The following is a 20470-nucleotide window of genomic DNA, read 5'->3' on the forward strand; positions in this document are numbered from 1 at the left end:
TCTGTATGTGGGCCTATGTTGTGTGATTAACTTCATTTACAGTGTTTTATTAGATTGCATATAAATGCACATGTAATCTGTCTAGCCACAGTATACGGCAATTAGTGTATTCAATTTCAAAGCCTTTCCACCAGGAACAAATTACCTTTCTTTTCGGGAAGGGATCAATATCTAAATCAATTTAAAACCAATTAAACCTTTATAGAGTCTGTTAATCATGCCTCGTATTGATTTCCTGATCAAATGTATTTGCTCTTGCGGTGTTCCTTATAAATTATTTTATTGACACAAACAAATATGTGTAGAGCAACACATAAACTTTGTCAGGTATTCAATACTGGAATATTACAGATAAATTGCTGAATGGACTGATTCAAATAACTAATTTATCTCTTTTATTTTGTCTTTAATTAGTTACTTTCACACACACATATACTGTATATATATAGGTATATAGAGAGAGGAGACGGATGTAGATAGATAGATACAGAACTAATTAAAAAACAAATAAATAACATTTCATATTATCTATCTATCTATCTATCTATCTATCTATCTATCTATCTATCTATCTATCTATCTATCTATCTATCTATCTATCTGTCTGTCTGTCTGTCTGTCTATATGTCTGTCTGTCTGTCTGTCTGTCTGTCTGTCTATCTATCTATCTGTCTGTCTGTCTGTCTATCTATCTGTCTATATGTCTGTCTGTCTGTCTGTCTGTCTGTCTGTCTGTCTATCTGTCTATATGTCTATCTATCTATCTGTCTATCTGTCTATATGTCTGTCTATCTGTCTGTCTGTCTATCTATCTATCTATCTATCTATCTATCTATCTATCTGTCTGTCTGTCTGTCTGTCTGTCTATCTATGACTGTTCAAACCCTTATTCTTTTATAGACTCTATAAAACTTTTGAAATATAAAAAAGCTATTTTGGGTTTGTATTTTTGTATTTTGTCAAACTATTATTATTATGTCTAAAACTATAATAGTATTCTTTTGCTTCCTGGCAAGTATTATAGATATATTATATGCATATATAATAGAAATAGGCATATATTAATCTTGGTTAATTTATGCTTTTATTTGTATTTATATTGTATTATTGCTGTTGATGTTTGTTTATTATTTATTAATTTAAAATATGTTTTATTCAAATAAAACTTTTGACATTTAAAAAATAAGCTTATTTAGCTTTTTATTTGTCAAAATATTATCTTGTCTAAAACTATAACTATTAACTCATTTTGTGGCCTGGAAAGCACATTAAAGATATATTATATGCCTATATAATGGAAATAGGCATGTATTAATCTTGGTAAATTTGTTTATTTATTTATTTATTATAAAAAAAGAAAATATGTATATAATTTTGTATATACAAATATTTAAATTGACATTTTATCATGTCTAAAACTTTTTTGTCTGGCAAACACATACAGTAGGTATATGTTTATAATAATAGGCATTTATAATATTATTTATTTATTCATAAATTATTTTGCTATTAATATTATTAGTAGTAGGCTAGTGTTGTTGTTGTTGTTGCTGCTGGTATTGGCGAGGGAGTATATTTACTGTTTCCTCAAAGGCAGAATATTTGTTCCAGGACTTCAGCAGCCATCTTTAACTCAACCTCTGGGCGGAGGGATTGCAAACTTGTTTTGTAAGATACAGTACAAGCGTGCGTGAACGCAATTGACATGGTAAATATGTTACAGTTATCATTTCACCAGCCTTCAATTTTAACAGTAGCTAAATTAGGGTATGAACTGTGAATAATTGATTATGATTTAGTAAGTATAGACATAGATAAAGAAAATGTCACTTTTTAACTCATGAGACGTTTGAAGTCGCTGCGCAGTAAGTAGACTGTAACTTTGTGTTGACGTTATTAGGAGGAAGAAACATCATTTCGGCAGATTGTTTTATTTTCTATTCAGAGCAATTACATATTTGCAGTGCAAAAATGAGTTCGTAACTTTGTTACTTCTTGTTTACTTCAACAGTTGACAAAAAAAGGAACACTCGTTTTGCCTAATTTATAGCAATAGGTTTATCGCTGTAAATGTCTGCAACATTATAATTAAGAACATAAAATAGGAAAAAAAAAATATATACGTTTCTCTTTGTGGTGGTCGGTCATGGTGGTTTCCGCTGATTATGCGGTTCATCCTGTCTGTCATTCCAGCACAAAGACGTCATGCTGTTTCAGTCTCACACAAACACCAACACAAATCATAGAATCTCTGTGAAGCCTGTATAATGCATTATAAAGGGAAACTTGATGCATTCATTATAAGCCGTAACCATTGTTGTTCTCGTAAATTATTGTGGGTACTAATATTTACCTATACATAAAAAGTAAGACTGGAGCTTACTGTTGTCACACTGTTTTACTCCAGTGAATATTTCTCAGGGCACGTTTATTTTGTAAAGTACATTTCTGTATGGCCACGTTCTTTGAAGTCTTGGCTGCAAAAAAACAATTGAACATTTTTATCGTTATTGCCCATGAAAAAATGTTGATTGACCGCACACTGACCAACAGCAGGGCATATTGTCACACTATATGGGGTAAGATGTCACTGGAAGCTGCCATTAGACATGCTACTATAGGCTAAATTTAAACAGTAAAAAAAAAAAAAACGAAAACAGCAAAAATCTGAAAGGTAGCACAAAAAATATCAAACCATTGTTTTAGGCTAATACGATTGATTAATTACAATATTTGCTGGCTAGCCAGTAAATATTGTAATTGAAAAATTGTATAAAACGATAACATTTAAAACACATGTGACAACGTGCTCTCAACTGACTTTATAAAATAAAGTAGCAGTTATTTTAAAACAACAAGTAGCATAAAATTTTGCACATATGACAAAAAGGTGATTATTGTGGTATTTTGAATAACTGTCAGTACTGTGGGTGGCAGTTATAGAGAAAAAAAAATGCCAACCTGGTAGTGTTGTACTTTAAGGCAGTATTGTATTTTGGATGAACAGGGATGACTTGCACTTGTGTTCTCTCTCTCTCTCTCTCTCTCTCTCTCTCTCTCTCTCTCTTTCTCTTTCACAGAAGAGAGAAAATGAGTGAGGATGTATTTGAGGTCCCCGAGGGGACGGAGTATCGCTATCTGGTGCAGGACGAAGAAGAAGAAGAGATCCAGTACGTCAGACGGCACTATGTCAGTCCATTCCTGGTTGTGTCCCGCAGGTGTATGTTTCTCATCGGTTGCGGAGTGCTTGCTCTCCTCACTCTGGCAGGATACCTCGCTTACATGGCAGAAACTCTGCCCCCAGGGCTGGTAGAGGTGATGACGGAGTGCGGTTGGCTGCGTGGGCAGTGGAGAGGTGGGGCATACTCTTTCAAGGGCATCCCATATGCTGTACCACCTATGGGTGTATATCGTTGGTGCCCCCCGACAGATTTGCTAGAGGCTGGTAAGTGTTGGCATGGGGTCTACGATGCTACTCGATTCCGAAGCATTTGTGCGCAAGTGCAGCCGCTCAGAGAAGATGGACGGGTGATGGGGCAAGAGGACTGCCTGCATCTAAGTGTTTGGACGCCAAGCCTTCGGCCCGCCAAACCCATGCCCGTCATGGTGTGGCTCCATGGAGGGTACCTCCATATGCTAAGTGGCCAGGAGAAAGGCTACTCCCCAACTGAGGAGCTGGCAGCACGTACACAGACGGTATACGTCAGTCTGAATTACAGGCTCAATGCTTTTGGCTTCATGGCCCTGGAGGTACTGAGAGAAGGCTCTCCTACCAACTCTTCAGGTTAGTCCACTGATTGACTTGCTTAGCCAGACCTTTGGCCAAACTGGCCAAGAACCGCTTAGACAGGAAGAGCTGACTGACTGATATGTAAAGTGATCAATCGCAGTCAGGGTAGAAATCGTCAGTGGTGGGTTACTTCTTTACTCTTTCTAGTCACTTTAGTGGATGACCGCAGTCGAAGCAAATTTAATTGTATTCATCATGTGTTTAGCGCTTTATAAGCAGTAAACATGTTTCTTATATCTGACATCACGCATATCTCCGCAGGGCGAATGAATCGTGCTTCAGTGAAAAACGCAGTATCATCCAACCTAAAATGTTTTAACTGCAGATAATTGGTATATACTGTAGGTAAATCTATAAGACTTAATTTTTACTTTTTGTGGGGCAGGGGATATTGGCTAGTGAAAATGCTGATTGGCTACTGACTTTGTACCACTAGCCACAGTGGCTGGTAAGCCATAAAGTTAATTTCAAGCTCTGATCATGTAGTGGTTTCTAGTGCCAATTTTGTGAAAAATCACTCAACATCTTTGGGGTTTTGATTTCAGAAGAATAGACTTTATTATCACACAATAAAGCCGAGTTGCCTACCGTGAAACCACAGTAACAACAACTAAACCATCTCTGGTTTGGTTTTACTTAAATACATCTCCTCAAACAAGGTGGGGCTTACACTTTTTTAAACATGCATTCGTTATCATCCTCTTCATTGACTCTGGTCTTGACCATATTAGGAAGTAACAGAACCACCTTTGGAAGAGATCAATTCTCCCCCCTAAGTAATGCTATTTATGTTTCTGCACACAGAGTCAAATAGTCAAACATATGTGAGCACATATTCATCACGTCACAGGCCTTTACATACAGTAAACTGCATGTTTGCCCCTCAGACATAACTGTGGTATAAATCAACAATGTTTTCATTGATTATTCCTGATTAACTTGATAAAAATATACTACAATCACAGTAAATTTTGTCATTCCATCCCATTTAGGGGCAGGTTTATCAGATAAATTAATGAATTAATTTTTAAGGAATTTACAGACCTTATTGATAATTAAGTGAATCGAGCAAGAAATGCATGATTTGTTTTCCATCTGGAAGGCAGCCAACATGAAAATATATAGGCCTAACCACTGAATGCAACAAAATCACACTTGCCCACAATATCAGCATCAACCTGAAGAGTATTAGGGAACTGGAATAAAATCCAGTATGCAGTGCTTCACATGTTCAAGGGATATATCTTGTGAATCATTTTTGTCTAGAGTCATCTCAGTGTAGGTTAGCTTGAGTTGCTGTGTAATTAGGGATGAACTCATTTTAAACTTTTATTATACATGGATAATTATAAAAAAGAAAAGTTTACATTTTCTCTGCAGATACACACAACAAGCGATGTGGTTTCAGTTGGCCACAGGTGCTGATTTAGAGTCAGCTTTTCCTGAGCCACTATTAGTTTGGGTGAGAGAAACTGATCCTAGACCAGCAGTTACAGAAAAACTGCAGAATTATTACAGATCAACAATCTAAATTATTGGATTAAACAAGCTAATACGAGTGAAAACTCTGGGGGATTTTAATTGTTCAATTCATTTTCCCCTCATGCCTGACAAGCAATTTATAAGTGCCACCCTTGGCGACGGCCTTGAATCACGACCCTGTCCTTACCCAGTCCAGGAGTCTAAACCAGTCAGTAAAGTGTAGTTTGTCGCCTGTACAGCTGCACGTTGTGCTTACTGCCCCCGGCTGACTGAGACACATAAAAACATGAAATAGTACTTCAAGCTTGAATAGACCCATCCCATTGTTTACAAAAATTGTGCTGGCAGAAAGCAGGCAAACTGTTGTGATAGATTTTATAGATTAGACAGCTAGTGCTAAGCTAGCTCTTCTAAATATGGCTAAAAGGATCATATAAAAAGATATCTTAGTTTGGGAACACTACTGCTAGTAACACAGCTAGTTATAATTATTGATTAAACGAAAGTATGACACAAAGCCATGATACAGAAATACTGTAGTCCACTGTATTTCGCAAGGTGGGTGGAATTTCCGGTTGGCTAGCAGAAGTGTGATTGATTGCTGTTTTGTGTGTAGGAGGTCACTGCTTGGTTACATGTGGAGCGGATAGATTCTTATTTTTTAAATATGTGAGATGTCTTAAACATGTCCCGGACAATGTGGTTGCTGCAGTTAATGGTTTTCCTAATAATCAAGCGAAACTAAAGTTTTATCTAAAACAGCAATGTTATGATCAGAAATCACTTGCAGAGCACACTCTTTACACTTTACTGGCAACAAGTCAACAGCTGGGATTACGTATATACGGATATGATAGACGTCCAGAAACGGAGCGCAATGAATTACATATAAACGATAGCATTATTGTGCTAACAGGTGTGTGTACATGTTCTGAAAGCTCATTAGAAATTTTGAGAGTTTGTTCATTTCTATTTAGCATCTTTTTTGTGAATGCTTCACGTGTTTTGAAATGGCATTATTACGGAGTATAAAAAGGAACTGTGTTTTTCCTAGTGACGATGTTTTCAACTATTTTCATGCTGTGATGCTAAATGAATAATTCTACAGGTGAAGACCATCATTATTAGATGAGGCATGTACAGTAGTGAGATGTTTTATCACATTTGAAATGAACTTTATTCTGATTGTCCTCTTTCCTGCATTTTTCCTGCCTGCAATTCACTTTCTTTCGAGTGTCTTTGCAGAATGTGCTTGTCTTCCCTTAATTGGAAAATGTGATGTGGAAAACAGTGTGGACATTAATTCATTATCAATTACATTTATTTGTACAGCTAGTGCTTTTAATAATACTTACTGTTTTATAGTTGCTTTACAGAGAACATTGAACTTTTGTGGAAAATGTTTATTATATATGTCTAAATAAATATGTTTATTTGTATTGCATGTAGTTCTTTTTGTACAGTACATTTTATTGTTTGGCTATTGTGTGGCAAATACATTGTTATTTCCAACACAGGAACAATTAATTCAATTTATTAACAGCATTATTTGTTCAGGCAACACTTAAACATTTCATGTAGGTCATAGCATTGATCCAGTTTTGATGTATGTAAGCTAACAAGTATAAAGCTAGATTGAGCTTACTACACAGTCATCTCTAGTCTCTAGCTTCATCTGATATGCCATTTTTAAAACAAAACTCTAAATATCTTTAAAAGATTTGATGTCACTAACCTGGCAAACTTTGTCCAATCTAGTGATCATTTCATCCCCCAAAGTGCTCTTTGTATCAACCCATAACTTTGTATACAGAACTCTTTTTCCAGGCGGACTGATACAAATTCCTGTGTTCTTTTACTTACGGAAGCTCCATCAAACCAGCCAATCGGATTTGTGCTTTCTAGATCAAGAAAGTATTTTCCAGTTTTGTGTGCAATATGCATCAGATGGTTATTGAACCAACTGTGGGCATGCCATGCCATCCCCCGAGACTGTTTGTCTTGTTAGGTACCTGTCGAGCTTACTCAGGACTGCTGTCTATTTCAGAGCATAGTGCTCTATTCATTCATTAAATGTCTGCTTGTCAAATGCACTCATAAGGTGTTCCATCAAGTATGACACATATAGCATATTGAAATTCATCAAGTAACCCTATCTAGAGTGCAGTTATTTCACAGGCATTGAGGTTCCCAACAGTTGTTAATTTACTGGAGTCTTTCTGTTTTCTATCAAAGGGAATTATGGCTTCATGGACCAGATCCAAGCACTTCAGTGGGTCAAGCGAAATATCCATAACTTTGGTGGTGATGCAGGAAGGGTTACCATATTTGGTCAAAGCTCAGGTAAAACATTTACACAAGTACTGGGATACTGATGTCATGCTTAAAAATGTCTGAATGTCATTGCATTAGAGAAAAATACCAAGCCAAATGGCATCTGCAAATAAATCATGCTAAATATTTTCTAAAAACAAATTTTTCTGAGACACTTTTGCAATTACTTTCAACCAACAGTTCCATACCTGTCAACATTTGGGTACCAAAATTGGGGAGACCTTTGAGCGTGTAGGGGGGTTGGATTGCAGGGGCAGTCTAAATATATAGAAATTGTCCCATTGTGATTTAATGTGCTGAGTAACATCATTTTTCCCACCGTGTCCAATATTAAAATCAGTGCGACACACTTTGCAAAAGGTGTGGGCATTGTTGATATGGCTTTGAGATATGAAATTAAATTCTTCCATCCAGCTGTTGTAAAATTTACATGATATTTAGTTTTTTTCGCCAGAGCACCACCTGATTCTTCTCCTCCCATCTACCAGCGATGCTTGATTCAACTTCCGTGTGTATTACCTGCGCAAATATCAACAGCGTAACTGGGTTGTTGTAGGTTGCCAGGTTGAGGTCACAAATGGATTGAAATTTGTATGATGTGTTGATTGTGTGAGTAGGATGTGTTTCATACAATATCTGGCAACTGGACAACCTTGGAAAAATATATTGATGTGATTATTCATATAATGAGGTTTGGCCCATACAAGTTACTGGAGTTTCCCGGGAGAAATAACAAAACGGGAGGGGGGGCGGGAGATCGGTGTGAAATACGGGAGACTCCTGGGAAAAACGGGAGTGTTGACAGGTATGAATAGTTCCCAAGTTAATTTCCCCTCAAGTTCACACAGTTAGTACTAGCAGAGTAACAACAGGTGGAGTTTATCACATTAATTATGGACATGTTCCTCTAAGTTTGACAACCAGAAAGAGTCCAAATACTTATTGTCTTCATGTACTGTATATCCAACAAATCTACAAATAATACATATCACATTACATATTTCAGTTTGGGAAACGTTTTGCAGGAAAAAGTTTTTTGTGCTATCCTTCAACATGAAACAAAATCCGTTACTCATTTTACCTCTGTTATATGATAGATTTTTAAAAGAAATGATTACTGAGATCAATGAATGATCAATGAGATCAAATGTAGGGAGGGACTAGATTTTATCCATCCGAAATTATTGGATCATGACAGGTGATTTGCAAGTCTCAATATGACATGTGGCTGGAGGGTAGGCCAAAATATAATAAAGGGCTTGGTAACATCAGCTGAAAAGGAAGATTGTTCCAGATGTGAAAAGAATCTATCAGTTTGCGCTATTCAGAGTTTCCTGCCTTAGTCATCTATTAGCTGCACATCTAGCAGTAAATAACCCACTGTATATCTTTAGCATGTTGTCTGTCTCCCTGCTTGTTCATAAGGAGGTACATCGGTTTGGACCTTGATGATGTCTCCAATGGCTAAGGGCCTGTTTCATCGCGCTATTGATATGAGCGGCTCGTATGTGTATAATGCTTCCCTGGAGTCAGCAGAAAAAGATAACTTAGAATTCCTGAGGAAAACTGGCTGCAAGGATGCCGTCTGCCTGAGAGGACTAAACATCACTCAAGTCCTTCAGGTGAGAAATCTATGGTCGAGCTTGTAACCTTCCACAGCGAAGCAGTGGTGGAGTCATGGCTGACTAACAACAGCCTCAACCTTTTGCCCCCTCGATATAAAACTCACTTTAATAAATCATCGAACCTCAACCGGCTCCAGATCTCGCTGCACTGGCTTCTTTAAAAGTATTTAACTTCACTTTTCAAAATTTAAGGCTGTAAAAAGTATTTTTAAGGAAGAGTTGTTTAGGAATGAATCGCACAAAAGTGTACACAAACGCGTTCACAGAAATCCCGCAGAGCATTTTTATGTAGGTAGATAATGTTGTTTCTTAATGAGAATTGACATATATTGTGACACATTAATAAATATGACTAAAAAAGTTACTTCCATAAACTCATTTAGTGAAAAACCTTAAAGCTACACTATTTAATGCTAAGATTTTTTGTTTTGTTAGAAATGAACAAAATTTCATTAATGAGCGAGTACACTAAAAATCTCTCTTCCAAGCTGTGTTTTTGCCTTAACCCAATTTATATTTTTGAGCTGTCTTTAGTTCTAAAAGATACTTCCGTCATTTGTCCGTGCGTGGTTACATCATATCCGTAAATAAAGAAAAGAAGGTCCAGCTAATACAGCGCTGTGGCAGGGCGGAGGGCAGGGCCGGGTCGTGATCCTACACACCCGGTCCCCTATTAGGCTAATTGAGCCTCCGAGAGTTATAAAGGTGGTCTGCAGAGGATCGTGCTGGAGAGAGAGATCATTTACGGACATGTCCGTCATGTGTTGTTTGTCTTTTAAATTTGTCATTAAAAATATTATTTACATTGTCAAGCCGGTTCTCGCCTCCTCCTTTCCATTGAATACATTACAAGCGCGTGTATATTTGTGGTGATAGGTGTGGTAGTTGCTTGAAGCTGAATGCTTGCAGCCACAACAAATGAGTGACATTGACCTTGGATCATTAAATAAGGCAACTCAAACACAAATTAACATCAGCTTGGCTTTTCAGAGGTGGCGACAGGATTTAAAACCAACCCAGAGATGACCTAGGTTATATATTTTATTGAGCCGATAGTTAGCCAGGTAGCTCTCTAACATTAGCGTGGTAGTTTGTTAGATAGAAGTTTTCACCGTTTGGCCTTGTCTGATAGACTAGCAATCGTTATGTCTAATGTCAACGTTGCCTGACCTTTTATTTTAAAACAATTATGTTTTCAGTGAGTCAAACCAACAGCATAAAATATGCTACTTACTTGCTAATAAGACACATATTTCGTATATCCATCTTTTTCTTCATTAGTTATATTTTTCTTGGTTGGGGGGGGCATTTAGTGGCATTCGCTCTTATAATATGATCACCTGTAGGCATGGGTACACCACTACTCCTCAACCATCAGATTTATCTGTGCAGAAGAGCAGAGCCAAAGCCCGTGCCAAAACAATGTTCCTCCGCACGTAACTTGCAATTTCAGGCTTCAACTGCCATAGGGACAAAAATTACATACATGCTTTAAATGGACAGTTCTCCATCATTTACTCACCCTCATGACATCCTAGGCCTTTCTTTCTTCTGCTGAACACAAACAAAGAGTTTTAGAAGAATATTTTTGCTCTGTAGGTTCATACAATGCAAGTGAATGATGGACAGAACTTTGAAGGCCCAAAAATTCTATAAAAGAAGCATAAAAGTAATCCATAAGACTCCAGTTGTTAAATCCATGTCGTCAGAAGCGCTATGACAGTTGTGGGTGAGAAACAGATCCATGTTTAATTCATTTATTACTATAAATTCTCCTCCTGCCCAGTAGGTGGTGATATGCAAAAATAATGTGAATCACCAAAAACATAAGAAGAAGAATGTGAAAGTGGAGATTAATTTAAAAAAGGACTTAAATATTGATCTGTTTCTCACCCTCACCCACACATCATATCGCTAAACATCAAACATTATCAAAAGGATCTGTATTTTTTTTATATATATTGTGCGTTCAACTGATCACATTGTGATGTTTGAAGCTGTTTCCCTGTTGTAACCTCACTATTTAAAGACTTTTATATATATATATATATATATATATATATATATATATATATATATTTTTTTTTTTTTTTTTTATTATTATTATTTTTTTTTTTTTTTTTCAAAGACTTGAAAGGTTTTAAATTCCATTCAGAATTGCAAGACGTGCTTTAGGTTTAATTCCTCTGAATGGTTGAAATATTAAATTACAAATGGAATCAGTGGCTAAAATAACGTCCTTTTTGTATCTGACTCAGGCAATTCCATGGCAGCAGTATCCATCTTGGGCAGCCAATGGTCTAACTGATCTTCCAGTTAAAGGTAGTTTTTTCGGCCCTGTTGCAGTAGTGGATGGCCATGTTCTCCATGACCCTCCGTTTGAGACGTGGGAGAAGGGAGGAATCTACAATGATGTACCTTTTGTGGTTGGGACAACAGAACAGGAAACTGACTTCAGGTAAGTTCCTTTGTCCACTTTTCAGTTTTAAAGGAAATTATCAGAGATTTGCATCATTCAGAATTTAAATGAGACCCAATTCCTGAATTCCTCAAAGAGGGTGCAGAATTGTGACTTTGTTGTGCCGTGTATGACACAATTTAAATCTTTTTTATGACTGTGGTTATTGTATTGACAGTATTGAAATATGAGTGATGAAATAGGAATAATAATTGAAAATTAATGATGTAATTTTCTATGTTTTGTTGCAAAATGTGTGTTAGACTACTAAAACTGCTCTGTTCTGTGACAGTTGAATTTCTTAAGTTCTTAAGTTCATTAAATTCATCAAATTGGCATGGCCAATTCAGTTCAAATTCCAACTCATGAACTGAAAGGAAGCCAATTCTGAATTTTACCTAATCCTGGTAACTATATAAATATTGTGAATTTGCGCAATATTTGTGAATGTGACATCATATTTCTTGTACTCTAGTCCTCCATATGAGAACATCTCAACATGGACTTGGGGGGACTATCGGTGGTTTGTGACAAGTAAGCCATTCCCAAGAGATATTTGAAAAAGAGAACATTAAAAATAAATGTACACAACTGAACAAGAGTTTTTCCTCAACTACTTTCTGGTCAACCTTCCCACAGAGAAACTGACCCCTTTTGGAGAGGCTCTGACCAACCAGGCTCTTAGGCTGTACAACAGCTCCGCGCCATGCCCGACCTCTGACCGATGTCCAGAGAGACTCTACACCACAATGACCTCTGACATGAGGGTCACCTGCCCCAATAATGACCTGGCTAAAAGAGCTGCAGGTTCATTTTTTGTTTGTTTTGTATAAATGTTGGGGGAAGCTTGATTTATTATTAGTTCAATATGCATAGCGCATGCACACATTAAATTTGTTTATTACACAGCTCTCTGGAATACATTCTGATTGGTCAGTTGCAGTGTTTTGTGGTCAATAATGACTGCTAAACAGTATAATTGACCAGTGCAAGTTTCATGTCTCTCGTATCATTCCGCTGTATCTTTCTTCTCACTTTATTAAATAAATCCAACCCAAATCAATATTTCATGTGCATTATTTATTGATTTGGCAATCATTGATTTGGAACTGTGTAATAAGCAGGATAATATACAGTCAGCTGGTCATTATAGCAAAATTAACCCCTTTAGGGTGATACAAGACCCTTTGACTACATGTCTGCTGACTGTACATTATCCCTCACATATTTGTTCTGTAGTCAGTTGTTATAATATAAATATTTTCAATGATGTCCAAATGTATTCCAGGAGCTTTGAAGAGCCCAGTGTACCGTTACCTGGTGACTTACACTCCATCAAGACAAGCAAACGTCACCAGCTGGCTTCCATTCCCCAGTCGCTTTGCCTTTCATCTTCTGGACTGCTTGGCCTTCTTTGGGGGTCTTGAAATGGTGCTGGGGACCCTGTCACCAGATGATGTGAACTTCCAGGAAGTGCTCAGAAAGAATTTTCTTCATTTTGCCAAAGAGGGTAAGCCTATTGGGGGACTTACAAGCACAACACAACTTAAAATCTATTTTATAACATGCATTGTTCTGACTCTAAAATCTCTAAAATTTTAATTCTATATTAATATTTCAAGTTGCTACATTGCTAGGCCAACAGTGAAGCAAGTGAACTATATTAATTGATGGAAATATTTATTGTGATTATTAGGGATATCCCGATACCATTTTTTATAGAACTGGACGAGTATGGGTACCAATACTTCCTTTTCGTTACTCACTTTTTTCTGAATACCTTATTCAACATAAAATTTATTTTTTAATTTTATCATCATAATGGTGTCTATATAAATTGAGTTCATAAAACTGTAATCAACTGAAAATAGAACAAATAATTTTAAAATAATATTTTATTCATTTTATCAAATGAAGTGATTTTATACAGAATCTCACAGCACAATCCAAAATAAAACATTGGAGTTATTTTTGTCCAATAAAGTGCTTAAATATAATACAATTACTATTAGTAGTAGTATTACAGTGAATATTACATAACTATACAGTAGTGATGTATTTCTTACTTTTTTCTATTTAAATGGAGCTTTTATTTTGGCAACAGCTTTTATTTTGGAGTGAAACCCTTTTCATTTCTGTGTATTTTTGATGGTAGCTTCTCACCTCTGGAAAAGCAGGTGGCTACGTGACCCAGTGTGATTATTAAACCGCAAAAGACTGTTATTTTATTAAATAAATACGTAGTTTGTATGTGCTGTACGCTACAGAGTAAATTAGCGCTTTGCTCGCTATCATCTGCTTCAAACAGAGCATGCAATAAACAAGATTATTTAGAGCTCCTTTCTTTGAGCAGCTGGCTTCACATTCATACATTCTCAAGATCTATTCACTTTGAAGCTTACAGCACATGCAAACGTTACATTATCTCATTAAATCGCAACCTTTGCGGTTTAATAATCACAATAGGACATAACCTGATTTTAATTTGTGCGCTGAATGTTTCCGCAATGACATTCATACGTCAGATTGTATCAATTTTGGGTTCAGAGTATTTTTACAAGTACAGTATCTGAATTGGGAAATCCCTAGTGATTATAAAGACCCATTGAAATAGCTTTGTAAGTGCAGTTATATTGTTGTGAAAGTTTGCTTTCTGAAAGGTTGGGAGGGACATATCTACGGGGAGAGCCTTGGAGGACAGGGCGAGACTTTTTTCTGAAATAGTTTTGCATTCCCTCACAAAATGTTTTGTGTGCGCTCACAATAACTATACCATGGTTTTACTTAAGTAACCATACTTTAACCATTATATTTATAGTGAAACCAAGGTTATAATAGAGGAAAAATAAAACTATGATAATAAAAACATAATTTTGGGGTTAATATGGTTTATTATACAAATACCAAAGTTTAACTATAGTTTTACAAGAGTAATATTTTAGACTGTAGTAATCATAGTTTTAGGCAAAAATAGTAATATAGCTATAGTTATATAGTTATACTATAGTAATATAATAGTAACCTTGACTGTTGTACGCTAACCATGTTTTTTTTTTTTTCAGGAAACCATGGTTTTACTATAGTAATATTGTAGTAATTATGAAAAGTAAGTTAAGGAACCATGTTTTTTTTTCTTCTGGAAACCATGGTTTTAATGCAGTATACAGTATCCAGATAGTAACTATGGTTAATCCTGTGTTAGGTATGGTTTTACTACAAATACCATGGTATTTTTATTAACATAGTTTGTATTTTCCTGTATTATTACTATGGTGTCACTACGAATGTTAAGGTTAAAATATGGTTACTGTAGTAACACCATGTTCAATTTATTGCAATGGAATGCAAAACTCAAGTGCAACTCATTGCAAGTAAATGGTGGACAGAAATGTAATGGTCAAAAAGGCAGCACAAAAGTAATCCATAAGACTCCAGGGGTTTAATCCATGTCTTCTGAAGTGTTATGATAGTTGTGGGTGAGAAACAGATCAAAATTTAAGTCCTTTTTTACTATAAATTCTCCTCCCTACCCAGTAGGTGGCAATATCCATAAAGAATGCAAATTGCATTTCCATTGTGAGGGAACACAAAACTATTTCAGAAAAAACAAATTCCCACCCTGTCCTCTAAGGTACATATCAAAAAGGGTTTGTCCTTTTTTAAAATAGGCTTAAATAGGTTTTCTTCATAGCCCATAACCATAATTCTTTATTGATTTTCTTGATGGTCGGTTGCAGGAGGAGAAACATTCTCATTCTAGAGAGAATATATATATTTTTGTAATTATGCTCTACTTGAAAATATTTCATTAGCTAGAATTGCTCTTCGTAATCTCTATAAATCTCTATACATTTTTTGAAAGTCAGTTGAACAATCCATTTGACAAAAAAGTCCAGTTGAATTGAATTTTTATTTGGTGAAATCTTCTCCATAATGTTACAAAATCATACATAACCTTGCAGGTAAGATGCCAGATGAGTGGCCAGAGTTTCCCTCACACACTGCCTTGCTGGGGAAAAACATTTCCACTGAAACAAGATACTCTGCGCAGAGGTGTGACCTGTGGGAGGAGAATGGCTTCTATTCATACGCCTGGATCAACTGAGCCACATAATCCAGACATCAGACATATTGATCCATCCGCTACAGTTTTATCCGACATGATAAAAGCTTTGTTCCGAAATGAACAAAGCTTTACTGTGTAATAATGCTACAGTATTGATACATTTTATAGGAGTTTGAGTCTGTGTGTGGAGTGTATTTTGCATTCAGATGTTTCCATGTGAATTCCAAAGAAAAATCACAAATGAGATTTCTTTCATATTTCAATTGTTTCTCCTACATAGCAATAAGATTAAAGGGAAAGCACATTGTGAATTCTGCTTCTCAGATTTCTCTTCATGTGTCTCCTCTAGAGTTTCAGAATAGATCTCAACAATGTCTCAAACTGTGCTCAGATTTGTCAAGATACCCAAGTCTGCCATCAAAATTTCAATATGAACAAACATTTCTCATCAGATTCTTTCCAGACCAAATGATCTCAGCAATGCTATCCACATTAAGTGTATAGCTCTGTACTCTTACTCTCAACAATTGTCTCATTTGTGTCTATTTTTATTTCTCCTTAAGTATTTAAAGGGATATTTCATCCAAAAATGAAAATTCTCTCATCGTTTATTCACCCTCATGCCATCCCAGATGTGTGTGACTTTCTTTCTTCTGCAGAACACAAACAAACATTTTTAGAATCGTTTTTAAGCTCTGTAGGTTCACACAATGCAAGTGAATGCTGGACAGAACTTTGAAGCTCAAAAAGGCAGCACAAAAGTAATCAAAACTCCAGGGGTTTAATCCATGTCTTCTGAAGTGAGATGACAAGTGTGGGTGAGAAACATCAATATTTAAGATCTTTTTTACTATAAATTCTCCTCCCTGCCCAGTAGGTGGTGATATCCATCAAGAATGCAAATTGCCAAAAACAAAAGAGCAAGAACTCTTAAGAGAGAAGGGCACTTGGGAAGGCTGTCTGAAAGTGGGGATTTATAGTAAATAATGGACTTAAATATTGATCTGTTTCTCACCCACACTTGTCATCTCACTTCAGAAAATATAGATTTAACCACTGCAGTTGTATGTATTAGTTTTGTACCTACAGAGAGGAAATATTCTTCTGTAAATCTTTGTTTGTGTTCTGTAGAAGAAAGAAAGTCATACACATCTGGGATGGCATGAGGGTGAGTAAATGATGAGAGAATTTTCATTTTTTTGGTGAACTGTCCCTTTAAGGAGACAAAGTTGATACTTGAGTAAAATATAAATGACATTTCAGTTTATTTTCCTGAGCTATAAATGAGCACTCCAGGTAGGGAATGAGGTTTTGCCTCAAGTGAAGGAGTTCAAGTACCTCGGGGTCTTGTTCACGAGTGAGGGGACAATGGAGCGGGAGGTTGGCCGGAGTGTCGGGGCAGCGGGGGCGGTATTGCACTCGCTCTATCGCACTGTTGTCACAAAAAGAGAGCTGAGCCGAAAGGCAAAGCTCTCGATCTACCGGTCAATTTTTGTTCCTACCCTCACCTATGGTCATGAAGGTTGGGTCATGACCAAAAGAACTAGGTCGCGAGTACAAGCGGCCGAAATGGGCTTCCTCAGAAGGGTGGCGGGCTTCTCCCTTAGAGATAGGGTGAGGAGCTCAGTCATCCGTGAGGAGCTCGGAGTAGAGCCGCTGCTCCTTTGCGTTGAAAGGAGTCAGTTGAGGTGGTTTGGGCATCTGGTAAGGATGCCCCCTGGCCGCCTCCCTAGGGAGGTGTTTCAGGCACGTCCAGCTGGGAGGAGGCCTCGGGGAAGACCCAGGACTAGGTGGAGAGATTACATCTCCACACTGGCCTGGGAACGCCTCGGGGTCGCCCAGTCAGAGCTGGTTAATGTGGCTCGGGATAGGGAAGTTTGGGGCCCCCTGCTGGAGCAGCTGCCCCCGCGACCCGACTTCGGTTAAGCGGTTGAAGATGGATGGATGGATGGATGGATGGATGGATAAATGAGCAACCATTGAGCAGCAACAACGTTCTTCTGTTTAATTTAACTACAAGCTTAGAAAGGGGTTTGAATTAACTGAGTGAGTTTGAATGTGTTTTACTTAAGATCCATAAATCCTTATTATTCAGGTCATTCCTTGCTGTTTGTTTCACTAATTGACTTCTTTATTAGCAGAATATAGCCACTCTGTATCCAAATCTGTTATTCTTTTATTGTGTGACTAAATAAATCCAAAGCTTTGACATGGATGAGAACGCAGGGATGCGGTCAGGGCCCACAAAGGGATATTGCGGCTCTCTGATCACCCTCTTTCAATTTAACTACTATGCAAATAACACTGAAGGAGAACTTGCAGTTACATTGATCTTTTGTTTGTATGTAGATCTTCTCTATTGATGTAATAACAGAAGGTGGCCTGCTTTTATGTATGTTTAGGGATCTGTGATCAAAGGGACTTTTACCACTCCTAAACGGAAGACTTTGGAATCAGGAATTATCACATGCCGTGCTTTAAAGGGAAAGTTCACACAAAAATGAAAATGTTGTTACTGTGTTACATTCTCACCCTAATGAACTGTGACTTTTTTTCATGGAACACAAACGGAGATGTTATGCAGGCTGTTAACCTCAGTCACCATTCACTTTCATCGCACCTTTTTTTTTCCCACCTTTTGACATTTTAACGTATAGAATTACACATATCTATAATTAAATTTGAATTAAAATTACTAGTGAAAATGCTCATTATTGATATTAGTAATTACATTTGTGCTTAATTGCTCTTGTTAACTCTTGACATAAAGTCTAACCACAGCAATACCCATTCTTGATATCAAAAATATATTTTTAACCAGTAAAAATATCATGTAAATGTAAAACAATTTAAATGAATGGGCTTATGTAAACAAGCTAAATGTTTTTTATGGTCCGTTGGGGCCGCAGCAGCCTTGAACATCAGGCTCAGGTTTTCTGCTGCATGGCTGAATGGAGAGGTCAAAGGTCATGCTGCTCCTGTGCAACAGGATCAAATGTATCTGTTGAATTGGAGCACATGAAAGCACTGACCCACATGCAGACTCTTTTCTGAGGTCTTTTTCTGATTTCATTTTATTAATGTTAAAGGGTCAATTTCTACACAACTTTGCACTTTGAATGAATTGCGATTCCAGAACCACTTTTGTTGTTTGTTTAGTACTTTACCTATCAGCCTTATGTCACACAATGACTATTCGAGTCTTTGATTTAATAAACACAAAGTCTTAAAATAGCTTTTGTGGGGAATTTCAATCTTTATTCACACAAATCTCAATACATATAGCAGGCAACAATAAATAATTACACATGGTTTTTGGATTGTTTGTTATATATTTTCAAATTTTGCATTGAGATGCAAACAGACAGGCAGACATTCTGTGAGGAGTTTAAAAACAAATACTATTCCCCTGCTCCCAGTCTGGTATAATCCCAAATAAGGAAAAAAAAAAAAAAAGGCTTTATGTAATGCATGCACATTGCCAGAGAACTGATTAAATCACAAAAATGGGTGAATTTAAAATGTTTAGTCAGCTGTAATTTTGATAACCCCAACATGTCTGCACAAAACTAGCAGCACCAAACATAATTGCAAAAATAATGACCGTCTTCAAACAAATTTGAAATTGTCATTCTGTTTCACCTGCCACAGACTCACACCATTCGTTGAGCCAATATTAAGTCCCACCCATTCAGACCACTCAAACATATTGCAATTCCACATTGTGCCACCGGTGGAGCTGAAATAACACGTCACCTTTCAATTTTGGTAGTTGTTTATTAAATAAACCATAAACCTACCTGCTTTACGAGGATTTTATCTCAAATTCAGGGCCCACTACTGTACATTTAAAAGGGTGAGAGTGAACGCTGGAAACAAACATGGTTTGGTCTTTGATTTAGCAAAAAACTCCCAGGTATCACTCAAGCTGTTGCATCTACAAAACACCTTGAGACCTTGACCCCTGACATGCGAGGACATATTGCACAATATTACCGTTACTTTTATACACCACTGAAAATTAAACCTAAACGTTAGGATGTACGTCAAGTCACCTTAAGCAAAAGGCAACACGCATCACCAGTCATTCAAAACTGTCTTAATAAAACCATGGTAAATCATCAAAATGTAAATCAATGGGTGCAAAATGTATAAATAAGCCTATAACACGTGTTTTATCATATGGTTCCCTTTCCTCATTCAATGAATGCTTGATGGTCTTCATATGATAGCGTTAAAATACAAAAAGAAAGCCATGAGAACGTATTAGTGCTATAGGTTACATTTAATTCCGAAGAATACTTAACAAATCCATCACTATTTGAAACCAGAGACCAGTACATGGCATAGAAAACAGGACCTGTTGGTTAAAACAGAGTACTGTGATTATGAAAACAAACTTTACACTTTTTCCCAGTGCTTCTGTTATCAGAAAATAAAACACGAGTCTTCCAAAAGCAAGTTAAAATACTGTCAGCGAGTGTCTAAAGTGGTCAGGGGGGAGATTGGGAGCTCCCAGGTCTTTTGACTCTCTCGGATTTGTGTATTCATGTAAGACAGACAGAGTGGATCCAATCAGCAGTGATGAGCGTCCTGTACGATGAGACTTCCATTTCAGTCTAATGCAGTCCTGTTAATAAGATCCATAGCGATCCTGAAATGGACAATCAGAGTTGAGTATAGCTGACGTGGAGGCACATTAATGCAATTGTTAA

The 20470-nt window shown here is 36.8% G+C and overlaps 2 protein-coding genes across 3 annotated transcripts in view; one reads left to right on the forward strand and one right to left on the reverse strand.

The window, feature by feature from the left end:
* Window positions 1-1572: 1572 nt before the first annotated feature.
* si:ch211-71n6.4 (para-nitrobenzyl esterase) lies at window positions 1573-18921 on the forward strand. The gene is made up of 9 exons (XM_052152015.1): window positions 1573-1708; window positions 3081-3784; window positions 7508-7615; window positions 9032-9228; window positions 11490-11689; window positions 12165-12223; window positions 12329-12496; window positions 12978-13199; window positions 15652-18921. Exons 2-9 carry the CDS (start codon window positions 3091-3093, stop codon window positions 15792-15794), a joined length of 1791 nt encoding a protein of 596 aa, XP_052007975.1. The 5' UTR covers window positions 1573-1708; window positions 3081-3090; the 3' UTR covers window positions 15795-18921.
* LOC127661367 (ADP-ribosylation factor GTPase-activating protein 2-like) overlaps window positions 17707-20470 on the reverse strand; it is a 45043-nt gene continuing 42279 nt past the window's right edge. For both annotated transcript variants that reach the window (XM_052152018.1, XM_052152017.1), the window contains one exon: window positions 17707-20409. In XM_052152018.1, coding sequence (XP_052007978.1) covers window positions 20389-20409 — 21 coding nt within the window. In that variant the 3' untranslated portion in view covers window positions 17707-20388. The remainder of the gene's footprint in view (window positions 20410-20470) is intronic.

The sequence above is a fragment of the Xyrauchen texanus genome, chromosome 21, assembly GCF_025860055.1.
Source record: "Xyrauchen texanus isolate HMW12.3.18 chromosome 21, RBS_HiC_50CHRs, whole genome shotgun sequence".
NCBI lineage: Eukaryota > Metazoa > Chordata > Actinopteri > Cypriniformes > Catostomidae > Xyrauchen > Xyrauchen texanus.

Bases quoted from the DNA above. Each gene is read 5' to 3' on its own strand.
- si:ch211-71n6.4 (XM_052152015.1), top strand. From the start codon at position 3,091: ATGAGTGAGGATGTATTTGAGGTCCCCGAGGGGACGGAGTATCGCTAT. The intron at 12,224-12,328 runs GTAAGCCATTCC...ACCTTCCCACAG, and splicing joins CTATCGGTGGTTTGTGACAA to AGAAACTGACCCCTTTTGGA. The intron at 13,200-15,651 runs GTAAGCCTATTG...ATAACCTTGCAG, and splicing joins TCTTCATTTTGCCAAAGAGG to GTAAGATGCCAGATGAGTGG.